The sequence below is a fragment of the Trifolium pratense genome, linkage group LG4 (genome assembly GCF_020283565.1).
Source record: "Trifolium pratense cultivar HEN17-A07 linkage group LG4, ARS_RC_1.1, whole genome shotgun sequence".
NCBI lineage: Eukaryota > Viridiplantae > Streptophyta > Magnoliopsida > Fabales > Fabaceae > Trifolium > Trifolium pratense.
In genome coordinates, this window is record NC_060062.1 from 1,444,527 (window position 1) to 1,460,629 (window position 16,103).

At 30.9% G+C, this 16,103-nt stretch overlaps 1 protein-coding gene and 1 pseudogene across 1 annotated transcript; both read left to right on the forward strand.

Moving 5' to 3' along the window:
• Positions 1-1,144: 1,144 nt before the first annotated feature.
• On the forward strand, positions 1,145-6,001 carry LOC123923184 (glycerophosphodiester phosphodiesterase GDPDL1-like). Its single transcript, XM_045975854.1, has 9 exons — positions 1,145-1,468; positions 2,443-2,736; positions 2,924-3,045; positions 3,131-3,632; positions 3,824-3,862; positions 4,007-4,291; positions 4,419-4,561; positions 4,752-5,235; positions 5,330-6,001. Exons 1-9 carry the CDS (start codon positions 1,357-1,359, stop codon positions 5,620-5,622), a joined length of 2,274 nt encoding a protein of 757 aa, XP_045831810.1. The 5' UTR covers positions 1,145-1,356; the 3' UTR covers positions 5,623-6,001.
• Positions 6,002-12,508: 6,507 nt separating this feature from the next.
• On the forward strand, positions 12,509-15,880 carry LOC123882324 (annotated as a pseudogene).
• Positions 15,881-16,103: the final 223 nt, after the last annotated feature.

Here is a 16,103-nt window from a genome sequence, read left to right on the forward strand (position 1 = left end):
CACATTACATATCCTAATTCCTAATGGCATGCGCACGTTGTCTCTACGTGGGACTGTGCAACTTGGAAACCCACTCAGAACGCAGCCGTTTTGGTTATTTCTAGACTTGAGCCACATTACCAATAATCAACTGACACGTGTAGATATGCCAGAGAGTAACAACCTTGCATGTTGTGGACCCCACCATAAAACGCAGTATCTTTACAACAGTCAACAACACCGCGGTTTAGCTGAAGCCAGCTTGTCCACTTCATAATTCATATTTCTTCTTATTGAATAGTCTTCATAAATCATAATCATAATCATAAAATAAAATAATCTAAATAAAAGTTGGTTTAATTAGCAAGAATGATTACATGAAATGCTGTGGGTCTTTATAGCCCAATCAAAATTTTGAATTTGATCTTTAACTTAGACATGCAGTTGTGTTAAAAAATTTAGAAATTTTAGGAAATTTTTTCGTCTATGTAGGTTACACAAAATTTGATGGATTAGTTTTTGTAGTGGTGTGCCGATGATTCTTCGTTTAGCCAAAAAAAATTTGGTCCAATTGGTCCAAAAATACTAATTCAATGGACAAAAATGCTAAAATTATTAGGTCGGACATCGTAATTAAAGTTTAAATTTTGACTTTTCCATTTATGTGTAGTGAGTTTTCAATGACTATTATGGTTTTGTCTTTCTACAAAAAGAAGTTGGTTCAAGAAAGAAAAGTCAATCCAATTGGTAAAGAGTTAACTTATATCCCACATGGCGTGCTCTCATTTGCGATTTGCGATATGCGGACTTATTTGATGGATAATATGCAAACACTTCTGGAAACAGTTTTTAAGATTTCAAGTCTGTTCTAACCATAATGAATATCTCGAAATTCAACTTACCTAAACATTTCATTTTATACTTTTTTATTGGATATGAATTTCAATCTTCAAATTTATACTACTTTTGTTTACTTGCGATCATAAATATATCTTATACTGTAAAAGAAAATCACAGATTTGAATCTCTAAAAATCATATGCAAACATGGATGAAAGGCTAAAAATGACAAAAGACAAAATATGTAATTATGCATATTTTTTATAATTTTTTAAAAAAATCATCAACTAATACTATATTAATATTATAAATATCTATATCTATTTAAATAATTTTTTTTATATATATATAGCAAAGTTAATGCAAGAAAGAAAGAAAAAAACCAAAACAAAAAAGTTGTGTTTCTGAATTAAAGAGCACTCATTAACATAAGTCAGAACATAGAGACACAACACACAAAATCTTTCTACCTCTATCTCTCTAGTTAAGGTGGTTAGTTGGGTTCATCACTTCATCGTTAACCGCCATAGTTACCGGAATGTGGAAACCACGCGCTTTCTCCGTTTCACTTGCTCTACTTCTTCTTCATTCACTTTTTCTAGCTCTTGTTTCTGCTCAAACTAAGAGATCTGAATGGAACACACTCTCAGGTATGTGTTATAGGATCTATGTTTATAAACTTTGATTGGTTTTTTTTCAGCTTATTATGGATTTGATTTCTCATATATGTTAATTCAAAAAATGTATCACTAAGTTAAAGCTTTTCTATGGATGAATAAATATTTAGTAGCTTAGAAGAGTTTGATGATGTTTATTGAGCTGAATCAAGAAACAATCTTGTTAGAAAAATGAAACTGTTAGTTAGTTAGTTAGTTGCTGTTTTTGTTAGGGACAGTTTTTGTTTACTAGATTCTTTTGTTTCATGCTAATTAAGCAATCAGCATCTTGTTCCATTTATAGACAACTCACTAATTAGTGAAGTTAATTTGGGTATGTTGCTTAAATTAGAAGAATCTTGTAAATTTTTTTTTTTTTTTTTGACTCAGAATCTTGTAAATTTTAATAACTGAGTTTTGTAAACAATAATTTAATTTCTCATTAAGATTGAATTAGTTTATGTGTCTTAAGTTTTTTCAGCAGCTCTCTTGTTTAATTTTGACTTGTTTTTGTTTAGGGAAGAATCATAAACTTGCTTAAGGGGTGAAGCTAGAAAGTTACCTTAACTGGACTGGACCTAAATATAATTCTTAAATATAATTCTTGATATATCTATTTGATATCACGGTAGATATATCAGAATCCACCGTGATTCTGGCATACTCACTGTGATATCAAACATACACATGATTTCAAAACTTGGTAACTTATCCATTTTAGATTATGTAATTTAATTGAATGACACATGTCTCATGTCTCATGCACCCTCTATTCTTTATTTATAAACTTGCGATTGTATGGTGCTATTTTGAAAGTTAAGGGGCCAAAATGCAAGTTTGTGAAAATTAGGGGGTCAAAAGTGCAATTTAGCCTTTATATTATCTTTTTGTTTTTTGGTGTTTTTGAGAAAGGAGCTTCCACTCTATGTTAGGTGCATTGTGACTTACTTTATGTTATTGTTTTGCAGGAAGTCCACCATTGGTCATAGCACATGGTGGTTTTTCAGGTATATTTCCCGATTCTAGTGATGCTGCTTATATTTTAGCCACAGCAGTGAGCGTACCGAATGTCGCTCTATGGTGTGATGTTCAATTGACAAAAGATAGAGTTGGGATTTGCCTTCCAAATATCAACCTTGAAAACTCTACTTACATTGCAAGTATTTTCCAAAATCAAAGTGTGAATTACTTGGTTAATGATGTACCCACCAACGGCTATTTTTCTGTGGATTACACCTTAAAGGACTTATCCAACGTCATTTGTAAGTTTAATTCGGGTTAAAGATGTATTTTTATTGTTGTAGATTCTCATTATTTTGTGGACTGATTGATTCTTTTGCAAGTCATAAGTTTTGTTTTTTATGATTAAAAGTCTTTTCTCTGTTTGGCTTACAAGTGAGTTTTCAAATTTCTTTTTATGGTTTCTGACATTTTTTCATTACTGAACAGTATCTCAGGGAGTATACTCTCGGTCTCCCCTGTTCGATGGCACTGGTTATGTCATTAATACCGTCGAAGATGTACTCAAAATAGTGGCCCCACAAACACCTGGTTTGTGGTTGAATATTCAGGTAAATTGGATGTATAATCCATTCTCATGATTTAGTTTCCTTGCTTGTTCTAAAACTAATTCCTCCTTTCTGTGATATTTTGCAGCATGATGCTTTCTACACGCAACACAATTTAAGCATGAGAAGTTATGTACTCTCAGTTTCTAGAAAAGTGCATATCAATTATATCTCATCACCCGAGGTTGGTTTTCTGAGAAGTATTACAAAACGTTTCAACCCAAAAATAACAAAACTTGTCCTCAGGTTTCTCAATCCAGATGACACAGACCCATCAACCAATCAGAGTTATAGTTCATTACTAAAAAATCTTACGTTTATCAAGACTTTTGCTTCTGGAATTATTGTTCCAAAGGGTTACATTTGGCCTATAGATGCTAGTCTTTATCTACAACCACATACCTCTTTGGTTTCCGATGCACATAAAGCGGGGTTGGAAGTATATGCATCAGATTTTGCAAATGATGTTATGTCTAGCTATAATTATAGTTATGATCCTCTTACTGAGTACCTGCAATTCATTGATAATGGCGACTTCTCCGTTGATGGTGTGCTGACCGATTTTCCCATAACTCCATCTGCAGCTATAGGTAAGTTATTTTTTCATATTTATTTATTTATTTTCATCCATTTGTCAGAATGACTTGCCGCAAATAGAATACATTTGAATTGTTCAAAACTGTATTCACTTAAAAATCATAAGCTCAGAACATATCTGTATTCTCGTGTGTACTATTCTTGTCTCTATTTAAGGTGTTGAGTTTGTCTTCTCATTTTGCAGATTGCTTTGCTCACCAAGGCACGAATGCTACAAGAAGAGGTACAATTTGTTTTGATCTGCAATATGCCTTCTCATCTCGTTCATCAATAATTTCTAATCGTTTCATTGCATGATGTTCATCGTTCTATGGCAGCATAGTGTTCATCGTTGTTGACTTGTTACTCTCACTTTTTGTTATTTCAGATAACACTTTGATTATCTCACAATTTGGAGCAAGTGGAGATTATCCAGCTTGTACTGACAAAGCATATAACAAGGCCATAACAGATGGTGTGGATGTTCTTGACTGTCCTGTTCAATTCTCAAAGGATGGAACACCCTTTTGCTTAAACTCCATTGATCTTCTAGAGAGTACCACAGTTGCTCAAACAAGCTTCAGTGATTTAGCTTTGAATATCCCTCAGATCAAATCTGGTCGTGGCATATTTACATTTAACTTGTCGTGGACTGATATAAAAGGCCTGACCCGTAAGTGGTGTTTTGCACTTTGCTATCTTCTACTTTTATTGATTTGCATTGCGATCAAGAAATAATATGTATTCAATGTTATATAAGAGTAATTGACATATTTTTCTGTTCCCTATTTTCCCTGCAGCCTCAATTTTGAACCCTTTCTCAAAATACACACTGTTCAGGAATCCAAAAAATAAGAACGCGGGGACACTTCTAACATTATCAGATTTCTTGTCATTGACTAAAAATCAGACTTCTCTATCAGGCATCCTGATCGTCATTGAGGTGCGTTCTTCCATGCCTTTTATTCCCGTAGTGAATTCATCCTTTCAGATGTTATTCAAACTCACAATATTGATAAAGATTTTCTGCTAAGTTGTATGAAAATGGTTTAGGGCCACTTACTCCATAGTTCAAATTTAATTTTTCCTTAATTTTAACTGAATAACATTATGTTGTGTTCTTCTCTTATCAGAATGCAGCCTATCTTGCGGAAAAGCAGCAAATAAGTGTAACTGATGTCGTCATTGAGGCTTTGAGAAATGCAGGTTATGATAAACCGGGAAGTCAAAAAGTTTATATTCAATCCACTAATAGCTCTGTACTTCTGAAGTTCAAGGAGAAAACCAAATACGAGCTTGTCTACAAGATTGACGAGACTGTCGGTGATGCTGTCAAAGCAGCTGTTGAGGATATAAAAACATTTGCAAGTTCTGTGGTTATCAGTAAAGACTCAGTATTTCCTCGTAACACCGGCTTCCTAACCACCTTTACAAACATTGTGCCAAAGCTAAAAGCTGCTAACCTCTCAGTTTTCGTAGAAATATTCAACAATGAGTTTGTATCTCAGGCATGGGATTACTTCTCGGATCCAACAGTGGAGATCAACTCATATATTCAGGAAGCAGAAATTAAAGGAGTCATCACACCCTTCCCTAAAACTGCTAGTAGATACTCAAGTAAGTGCTAGACAATTCCGATTTCCGATGTAACATAAATTCTATTACTTTACTTCCACAATTACTGACATAATTGTTCTTTATTCTATCGCAGGAAACAAATGTTTGTTGGGTAATAAGGCACCTCCTTACATGCAACCTGTTCAAGCCGGTAGTCTTCTTGGAACCGTTAACAATCAGTCATTGCCTCCAGCTCTGGCTCCACTCCCTCCCTTAACTAAAGCCGAAGTGGTAGAGTCACCTTTGCCTTCTGTTGATAAACTAGCTCCAGCTTCTAGCCCTGCTGCCGGAACCAAGTCTCCACCCGGAAATGCGCAGCCTAAGGTTTCTGTTTGCTTATTCTTGTCCAGTCTCGCTGTGTTTGTAGCTTCTATTCTTCTGCTTTGAGTGAAACCATCTCTTCACTTTCTGCCAAAAATCTAAACCAAAAAGAAGAATTAAGAATGAAAAATGAGGTCTCTTTTGCTGGTTTCAACCCTCTATTTCCTCGTGATCTCTGCTAGGATAGTGGCACGACACCTTTTGGCTACACGCTGCATGAATAATCCACAATTTTATTTTATTTTTAACTTAGAAGGACCAAATTCTTTCCATTGTAGCTATGCATGTTCATTCTAAGTTCTCTCCAATTGCTTCTTGGGTTTGTACCGAGTACAAAATACTGAGCGGTGTATATCTACGGTGTACGAATTCATTTTAGATGTGTATCTTGTATCATTTGTTGTAACTTGTAACATATATTTATAATTATATTTGTTGGTGTGCATTTGACATGAGATAAACAAGTTGAGGTTCAGATGAAGCATTTTTTTTTGAGAATCATGCAGAATATGTGTATTGTTAATTGTTTCAATATAAGTAGATTTTGTTTTTATTGATTCTACATGAAAATCAGCATTTGCATGATAATGTTATTGAATAGAAAATATAGTAAAGGGTGAAGATTTCTCCATTTCCACTATATTATTACTATAGTTTTAAGGTATGTAGAGGATATATGGACAATATCCAATGCCGCATATTTAGAATGATTTAAGTTCTTACTTTCTTCAAATTTACTTGAATGTCTTTTACTATTTTCTTCTAAAAAATACATGTTGCAAATAATAAGTTTATTAGGTTGTCCTACGTGGGAAAAACTTGGTATATTTTAGACATCAATTTTGTTTAAGAAATCAGGTTAACGATCACAATAAAAATTATATTTTACCGCATGATAAATTGACTTTTTGACCGGAGAGGATCTTCTCTTGTTCTTTAGGCTTATTAAATTGGTCTACTTAAATAAATAAAATTAAGATTTTCTATTACTCTTATAATATTATCCTACATTAACTTTTGGCATAAATAAATATATTAGTAGGATGTCCTATGAAGTAAGTTTTTTTTAACTTTTGGCATAAATAAATATATTAGTAGGATGTCCTATGAAGTAAGTTTTTTTATGATTTATTTGGGGTTTGAATGCCTAGAAATATTAGACCAACTTTTTAGTTTGATTTTAGCGATGCGATTGCCATTCATTTTATGGGCCATCATAAGTCAGTAAGTTGTGCTCAAGGATTCTAGTATGAGAGCTACTTTTGCCACCCTGCTGGTTATTCGCGCGCTCTATTTTTACACATCCGCTATTTAAGTAGTGGACGTGTAAAAATCAGAAATTTTGGGAAAAAAGCTATCCGCTACTTAAGTAGCGGACAATGTTTGAGTAACCAGAAGGGCAGCAAAAGTAACTCCCTTCCAGTATAGCATAGAAAAGTTTTAGAGAACTTCTTTTCACGCCTCTGACTTTTCTCGCGCGCCTCCGGGAATTCTAAAAATACTCCTATGCTACTTAAGTAGTGAGTGCTAAAGGGGGCGGAAATTTGAAGAAAAGAAAAATAGTTCGCTATTTAGGGGCACAAAATCTTAAAAATACAGTTCGTTACTTAAATAACGAACCTTGTAAAATCTAATATTTTTGAAACCCCTGCCCTTCCTCCACCCTTATGAAAATATTTTTGTAAGGTTTCCTAGTTAAAGTGCGAACTTAGTTTGCTACTTAAGCATTAAGCTGTGTTTTTTCAGATTTTGCATCCTTCAACACTCACTAGTTATCTTACGAGAGAAGTATTTTGAGAGATTCAAGGGATGTTGGAGAATCTCAAGAGGTGCGAAATGTAACAGTTTTATTAAATTTTCTTTTTCTGGCGATTGATCATTCAACTCTTCTAAAATGTCATATTTTACCAAAATATTTTATCTAAAGGGCATATTTTTCATTATTTAGATCGATGCATTGTTGATGACTAACTATTTTTCTTAATGAGTGTGAAAGAAACTGCTTTTATTTGTTTACAAAATGGAAGGAATATTTAATTATTATTGACAATGTAGAATTGATAAAAAAAAATCGACTCATATGAGTCAATTTTTTTATCAATTTTGCATTGTGAATAATAAATTTTTAGATAATTATATAAAAAAAAAACAATGCTAACATATGTCCTAAAAAAGCAAAAATAGAAAAAATTTCTTAGAATATATTCAAAAGAACAATATTTAAACTTCAAAAAACTTAACATTCAAATTTCAATATAAATTATTTGTCTTGATTTCTTAATTAATATGTGCATATATTAACAAAACCCTCATAAAATTTAAAGCAGAATTGACTAAACTCACCCAAATTTGCCTTGAAACATGATCAAGGAACTTATAAAAGCTTAAAGACATTTCATTATGAATGTGTCATGCTTTTGTTCTAATGATGTCAATCCTTTGGAATAGAGAGGCATTTATTTCTTGATGCACCTAACATTCTCCACTTTCTATTTCAACACAAATTGCCAGTGCCAGCCACTTAATTACCAGTTTGTCACGTTTGCTGCCTAGGAGAAAAGGATAAACTTGCAATGCATTTTGTATAGAGTTTAAACTTTAAAATACTCTATCCTATCCTAAATATAAGATATATATTATTGATAAACAAAAATATTAATTAATGTGTATTTGATCTAAATTTTAAATAAAATATATTAATTTTTTTTGTCTAATAGTCTAGTGGCTAAAAATATTACCTTAAAGGTGAATACATGAAGTGTCTAAGATTCGAACTCCGACTCATACATAATACAGTATGTCTCTACCAATTGATTTGAATATAACGGATTATTTAACTTTATTTTATTATGTGATGAAATATACACGCAAGCTACACGATAGTGTGAATGAGACAACTTTAATTATTTCAACATTTTTCCTTTTGCTTCTTCATTTTGTTGTACTATGTATTATGTACTACTTACCTTTGATGGAAGTATCATCGAATGTGACGAGGATTTTCCTAGTCAGTGATCTCAAATTGTGGTTTTTAATCAAAATTCCGTGGCTTCCATATATTCCTCCAACTTTTTGACTTCTCTCTCACATGAGGTGTATGAACGGGCTGATGATCAATTTAATAATGCTACAATTGCTACTCCTTTTGTGTTAAATTAAATAAAAGACTCTAAACTTAGTATAAAAATAATTACTTTTTAAATTTATTAATAATCTAATATATTTAGTCTACATTATAAATTAGATACATTTTTTTTTACATCAGATACTAATTTGACATCAGATACATTAAATTTTTAATTAATCTAAAATATATATTTTCAATTAATCTTAGATATCTACTACATGTATCACATGTGATACATGCATATGTTAAATCTCTTAACTATATAGTTCAAGATTTTATCGTTGGACCGTACATATAAAAAAATATTTGTTGGAAGATGTATATGAATGAACAAAATAATGGATTTAAAAATGAAAACTCGAATAAAAATATATTTGAACCGGACTTTTCCAAAGAATCATTGCAACTTTCCCACTCCATTTTATTTTTAACTACCCAATTCCTTGTTTGGTCCTGACATCTGTTTTGGCTTATTTTTAATGGTGTTATTTAATGTGTATGATGTTATTTAAGGTACGATAAGAGAATCTGTGGGGCATATAATATGAGTTTTCCCCTCCATTTCCAATCAAATTTTCTCCATACGCATGAGACAAAAAATCAAACCAATGGTCATATGCTTAAGAGGTTGAGACTTTTATCACTTAGATCAATTCACTATTTTGTTTGTTATGGTTTAGCTAAAACATAATTTCAGTTGAATTTTGAAAAACCAATAGATAAAACGGATAAATTTAATAACCTACTACGACACGTACGTATATCATCTTAAAGCATGGTATAAAAAACTTACAACATTTGAAAATATCCTTTGTAATTTTATTTTTTTAAAATATCAATATTACAAATAAAATTACAAAATTATGAAAGTGGCCAAAAGCCAAATTAATCTTAAATTCGAACAAAATGATGAAGGTGGGAAGGGTGTTAAAAAAAAGTCAATATACTTTAGAGTTTAGATAACGAATTGTTAAATGTGAGTGATGATGCTAAGGGTCTGTTTGGTTCGGGGGTTTTGGAGGGGAGGGGAGGGGAGGTGAGGGGAAATTTTAAATTAATTGTGTTTGGTTCAATTTTTAGGAGGGGAGGGGAGGTGAGAGGAGGTGAGCAAAATACCTCCAAATCCCAATTTTTGCTTCCCCCCAAATTGGGGGGATTTGGAGGGGAGGGGAGGGAAGGAGAAATATATCATTACCATTTTAATTATTTTGACATAATTGTCCTCATAATTATTTTAAAATGCCAAAATTATACATTTTTTAGTTCTAATATTTTTTTTCCAAACTTTTTTTGATTGTTACACATGTCTTTTTATATTCATAAATTGTTGTGCTAATTTTTTTTGTATTACATTGTTATCTTGTAAAGTTCATATAATTTTTTGAATCAACGTTGCTATTTTTTTTTATAGAAAATCAACGTTGTTACTTACTTTGTACCCGCATCATATTAGTATTTATATGCACTATTATATTTTTTAAAATATCATTAAGTTTGTTACGTTATAACTTATAATACAAGAGTTTTTTTTCTTTTTTACAATATTAGTATTAGTACAAGATCTTTATACTTATAAATAAATATTACTTTTTTTTGTACAATATTAGTATTAGTACAAGGTTTTTTTTTAATAATTATCAAAAAATTCTTTTAAATATATTTATAGGTAATTTAAACTTATAAATACTCCCTCCGGTCCTTTTTATAAGGAACACTTAGGGCAAAAAATTTGGTCCTTTTTATAAGAAACTTTGACCAATTTTCAAATGTTTTAAATGTTCAATTTCACTTATGTCCTTATTTATTATGAGAGAGAATTTAAAAATAAGTAAGTTAGTTGAATAAAGAGTAATTAAATAAGGGTATACATGGAATAAATTTAAATTTATAAGTGTATTAAATGAAAATAACTATGTTAAATGTGCTTCATTGGTCTGTGTGATTTTTTCAAAGTGTTCCTTATAAAAAGGACCGGAGGGAGTATTATTTTTGGGTTAGATCAATCATAAAAATTGAGAAAATATTGTGGATATATAGGTTAATTTGCACCAAGTAGCTATAAAATTTTCGGACTACATGAAAATTATAAGGATAAAAAAGTAAATTAGTTTTAAAATCTCTCCCCTCCCCCTCTTGAACCAAACATATATCTAATTAAAATCCCTCACCTCCCCTCCCCTTCCTTCTTTTGAACCAAACATATGTGTAAGTACAAATTTCACCTCCCCTCACCTCACCTCCCTTCCCCTTCATTAAAATACCTCCCCTCCCCTCCCCCTATGTTGAACCAAACAGACCCTAAGTGACGGATGTGTGATAAAAAGAAAGAAAAAAATCATATAGAGAAAAAAATGGTATAGAGTGAAGATTCTAGACAAAAAATAATCCCAAAATATAATAATATAATAAATGTGGTATATTAAAGTAACGAAATAATTCATCTATATATTGTTCAATCTATCTTATCTATGAATGGATGAATTTTTTTAAAAAAATCCACCAATTTTCAACTCATTTCATCTCTCTCCATAGTAATAAAGAAAACTTAACAGAGAATATTTTTTCAAAGAATAACTAGGGCCGGCATATTGTGAGCATTTTGCAATTGCCTAGATCATCTCCAATGGTGGTACTTATATTTTTAAATACTAGTACCTAATAGGTATTTTCATTGGAGCAAAAGCAAAATTGTACATAATAGGTACTAGTTCTACAATAAGACACAGTACCTAAATAATTTTTGTGGGACCCATTTAAAATGATGTTGAGTTATTGGATAGATGTGCTACTAGTGAGACCAATTTAGAACTTTTGAAGAGATTTTGGGTTGGAGGGATTGAATACTTATTATATACTATTATCAAAAAAATTATAAATGAATAATATGTACATGTGGGGCCCACTTAAGTACTAAAAAATGAGTAGCTCCATTGTGAATGCTCTTATAGTATACTACTCTCTCGTTTCAAATTGAGTAACCCAATTGACTATGGTGCACTATTCACACATTTTGGTTTGACCACATTTTTTTACTAATAATTAAAAATAAATATTCGCATATAAGATATTATTGAATTCATCTCGATGAATATTTTAAAATATAAACTTTTTATAATTTTACTATCATACTCCCTCCGTACCAAAATACTCCATCCGTCCCAAAATAAATGACCTAGTTGATCACCTTCATGTTTGTCAATGCACAAATTTAATCATTAATATATTAAATTATCTATTATTAAAAATTATATATATTGAAAATACTTATCGAGACAAATCAAACAACATTTCATATGTCAATATTTGCATATACATATTAGTAGAAAAATAAAGTCAAAGGAGATCATATGAATAGTAGACAAAGTAAAAAAATATGTCATTTATTTTTGAACGGAGAGAGTATAAGTAAAAGTTAGTCAACAAAAATGAATTTATTTGGCCAAATCTTTAATCAAATACATCAAATTTTTTTAACTCAATTTTACTTATATTTTGAGATGAAAAAACTACAATTAAAGAGATTAATCATCAAAATTATACATTGTGATGTGTGAAACGGTAAACTAGATCATTGTGTTATAGAGGGAGTCCTTTTAAATAGAAAATCCACTATTATAACATAAAAAATCCACTATTAAGAAATCGTGATTCATCATGAGTGCGTTAACATGACGTATGTTAACTCTTAGCTGAGCTATCACTTAGTACATTTTTTCTTTAGTTTGATATTTCTTAATCTCACACCATACATACATACATAGACCCCACCTTCCTATTATTATATATACACTTCAAAACATTTTCATCATACACAACATTGTTTTTTCCAATTCCCACTTGTTACACAAAATGCCAGAAAATCTTAAAGAACCTCGTCTTGTAGCAAGAAACTTCTTAGCCAAACCTCAACGAGAAGGTGTTGGTGCTGTTGTTAGAAGAAGCATAGGAAGGTACGTAACTCATTCATTCCTATACAAATTACAATGCAATAACATACTGACTCTAAGAGATTTATTGAATGATTGATGTATCTGATCCATAATATGAACTAAATATATTAGTTATTCGATGAACCTAAAAAAATAATTTTTACTTATATACGAGATCAGATGGAATATCAGTTATTATTATCATTATTATTAAAATATGTCATTATATTTTCAAAACTTGACTTACAACATATGTATGTATATAGAGAAATTAAATTACATTCATGTAACATTTGATTGAGATGAAAAGAAAATAATTTAAAAAATATTCAATTATGATCATTGAGGTATAAGGTGTTAAATTTATATATAAATTGCATTAGATATTTTGGAATTGAGATTTTTGAATTGATTGGTTATGTGGGTTTGTTTAGATTTGAGCTCAAGTATTTTGATCCTTTCCTTGTCTTGGATGAATTTTCAGGTGAGAATCTCTGTTTTTTGCTCTGTTTTTTAAGTTCAAAATGAGAGTCACAATTTTTTTTTTTTGTTTTCTAAGAATGTGAAATATTGCAGTTACTGCTCCTTCTGGATTTCCTGATCATCCACATAGAGGTTTGTCATGTTGAATTTTCTATGTTATTTATACTTGTTTTTCATTAATCTCCTCTTAATTATGAGTTTCTAATTCATTTTCATAATTTCTCACATTTATTAAAACAGGATTTGAGACAGTCACATATATGTTACAGGTAAAATCTTCTTATTAACATTTGAGAAATATAAAACCTTTTGAATAATTCATTTTTGTTGTGTTGTTATAAAGTCAAAGGTATAGAATATAATATAGTGGCCATTATAAGGAGAATAAATCAATAAGAATCACAAAAAGTAAAATAAACATTTGGCTTTCTAATATGATATTTTTATTCTATGTTAGTCCAAATTATTATGTTAATTGAACTAAATAGTCAACTCAATATGGTATTAATTTATGTGCTACTGTTATTAGTATTAATGATTGATTACTAAATGAACTATTTTAGTTAGTGTTAGTATATAGTTTTAAATTGTGAAAGTATTTTAAAGTTAGCAACGGGTACAACCGCAATTTCGACCGTATCAACTACATTTTTTTTGTATTTTAAATTTGTGTCGTAACTGAGATTAGGACCGCAATTTAAAACAGTGACCGAACTACAAAAGCAAAATCGTAAAAACTACGAATAGTAACATTTTACGAGCACAATGGCACAAAGACAAAAGGGACCCCATATCACATATGTACTATAATGTAGTCTTGTTTAATTTTCTAAAAGGCCAACTACTAGTTTGAGTGTACTTTAAGTTTCTTGCATACAATATTGGTCACATATGCTTGTCCTAATTTCACCTTAGTGTAATTGTTTGTAAAATTAAGGGTGCTGTAACACATGAAGATTTTGAAGGACACAAAGGAACAATTGAAGCTGGTGACTTGCAATGGATGACTGCTGGTAGAGGGATAGTGCACTCAGAAATGCCTGCAGCTCAAGGAATCCAAAAGGGTCTACAACTATGGATCAACCTTGCTTCCCAACATAAAATGTAAGTGAACAATGCACAACTTATATAGTCTTTGACTCTTTGTATCACAAAGACTTATGCTCGAAGGTGTGTCTAGTGTACAACACCTACCCGACTTCGACATTGTATGTGACCTTTTGGTTTGTCAGCGAGAGATGAATTATCATGTTCCAATGCTTACATGCTATGATTTTAAGACGCTCCAAACAATAGTTTTTGGTCAAATGCGTTATTCCACCTAAAAAAACACATACTTATGTGACTACATTCGATTAATTTTTTATTTATTTATTAATTATTACCGGTGTTTGTGATTCATAGCGTATAGTTCATACTATTTTCTTATGTTAATAACTTTTGAATATTATTTCTTAGTATAGAAGTATTCAAAATTTAGGTTGCTAGAGGGAAATATTTTTTTGGTGAAAAAGACTCAAAATCAGAACATTACTAGTACTAAAGTATTGACCACATAATTCGATGATGACATACTGTTTGCGTCACTAAAAGATCATCATTATTTGTTTGGACTTTTGAAGATTTTTGGATAAATGCTCACCATCTAATATCAATGAGCAAAAAGGGTATTCCACTCTTTATAAACAAAAAGTCAAATAGTACATTTTAGAACATTATGAATTGATATTGCTGTGCTCCCTCACTTTCGCACGTGACTTTATTTCATGATTCCAAATCATGGACCATATATCCTACAAGTGCTTTTTGAATAGAGCACCAATATATTCAAAGAGGGTCTAAAATGGCCATTATAAAGAATGTGCCTAAAACCCTTATATGTTGTGATGATGATGATGGAAGTATTTGATTTTTAATTTTGCCACTTCCTTTAATTTTTAATGTAGTCTTAATTTATTTTTATTAGAAGTACTTGTTATTGACATTTTCATAGATTCTAATTGGTGGTACTTTTTTTTTTTGGTTATATCCTTTACGAGATTAATAAGATTTATATAACTTGAAGTTTAAGTCAAATTGGTACACTATTTTCTTAACCATGAAGCTAAACTTTGGTTTAATTTGTCCTTATATTGTTGTATCATCTTAGGATTGAACCAAGGTACCAAGAAATTTTAAGCAAGGACATAGTAGAAACTATGAAAGATGGTATCATGGTTAGAGTTATAGCAGGGGAAGCTCTTGGAGTAAAGTCACCAATTTACACAAGAACACCAACAATGTATTTGGATTTTACTCTTGAACCAGGATCACACCTACAACAACTTGTACCAAAATCATGGAATGCTTTTGTGTACATCTTAGAAGGAGAGGGTATTTTTGGAAATAAAAAATCTCATCCTACAACTTCTCACCATATTCTCCTTCTAGGTTTAGGGATGGTCTAGAGGCATGGAATAAATCTTCTAAGGTACTTAGGTTTATTTTGGTTGGAGGTGAACCATTAGGTGAACCAGTGGTACAATTTGGACCCTTTGTGATGAATACTCAACAAGAGATTGACCAAACTATTGATGATTTTGAAAACTATACCAATGGATTTGAGAAAGCAAGACATTGGAAGTCACAAAGTGAAGTTGGTCTAGAGTTTTGAAATTAATGATGTTAGCAATGATTTCTCTCTTCTTCTTTTTATTTCATCCCTGGTCCAAAATTGTTCTTCAAAATCCCAGACAATATGCAATTTTCTTTTATTTTTAAATGTTTCCTATTTTAATTTATTAAATTTAGTTTTAATATAAATTGCAAATGATATATTTTTTTGAATGATTTTATTTAAGTTAATGTAAAAGCCACATCAACTTGCTATATATACACAGCCAACAATTTTCACATATTGACCAAATCAGCTTAAAAACCACTTCATAGACTTTTTAAAAACTTTTTGTAATTTTGTAGGAATATAAATCAATTTTTTATATACGACCAAAATCATATTTAAGCATTTA

Coding starts and splice junctions, on each gene's coding strand:
- LOC123923184 (XM_045975854.1), top strand. CDS start 1,357: ATGTGGAAACCACGCGCTTTCTCCGTTTCACTTGCTCTACTTCTTCTT. Junction 2,737..2,923: donor GGACTTATCCAACGTCATTT/GTAAGTTTAATT, acceptor ATTACTGAACAG/TATCTCAGGGAGTATACTCT. Junction 3,863..4,006: donor CACGAATGCTACAAGAAGAG/GTACAATTTGTT, acceptor TTGTTATTTCAG/ATAACACTTTGATTATCTCA.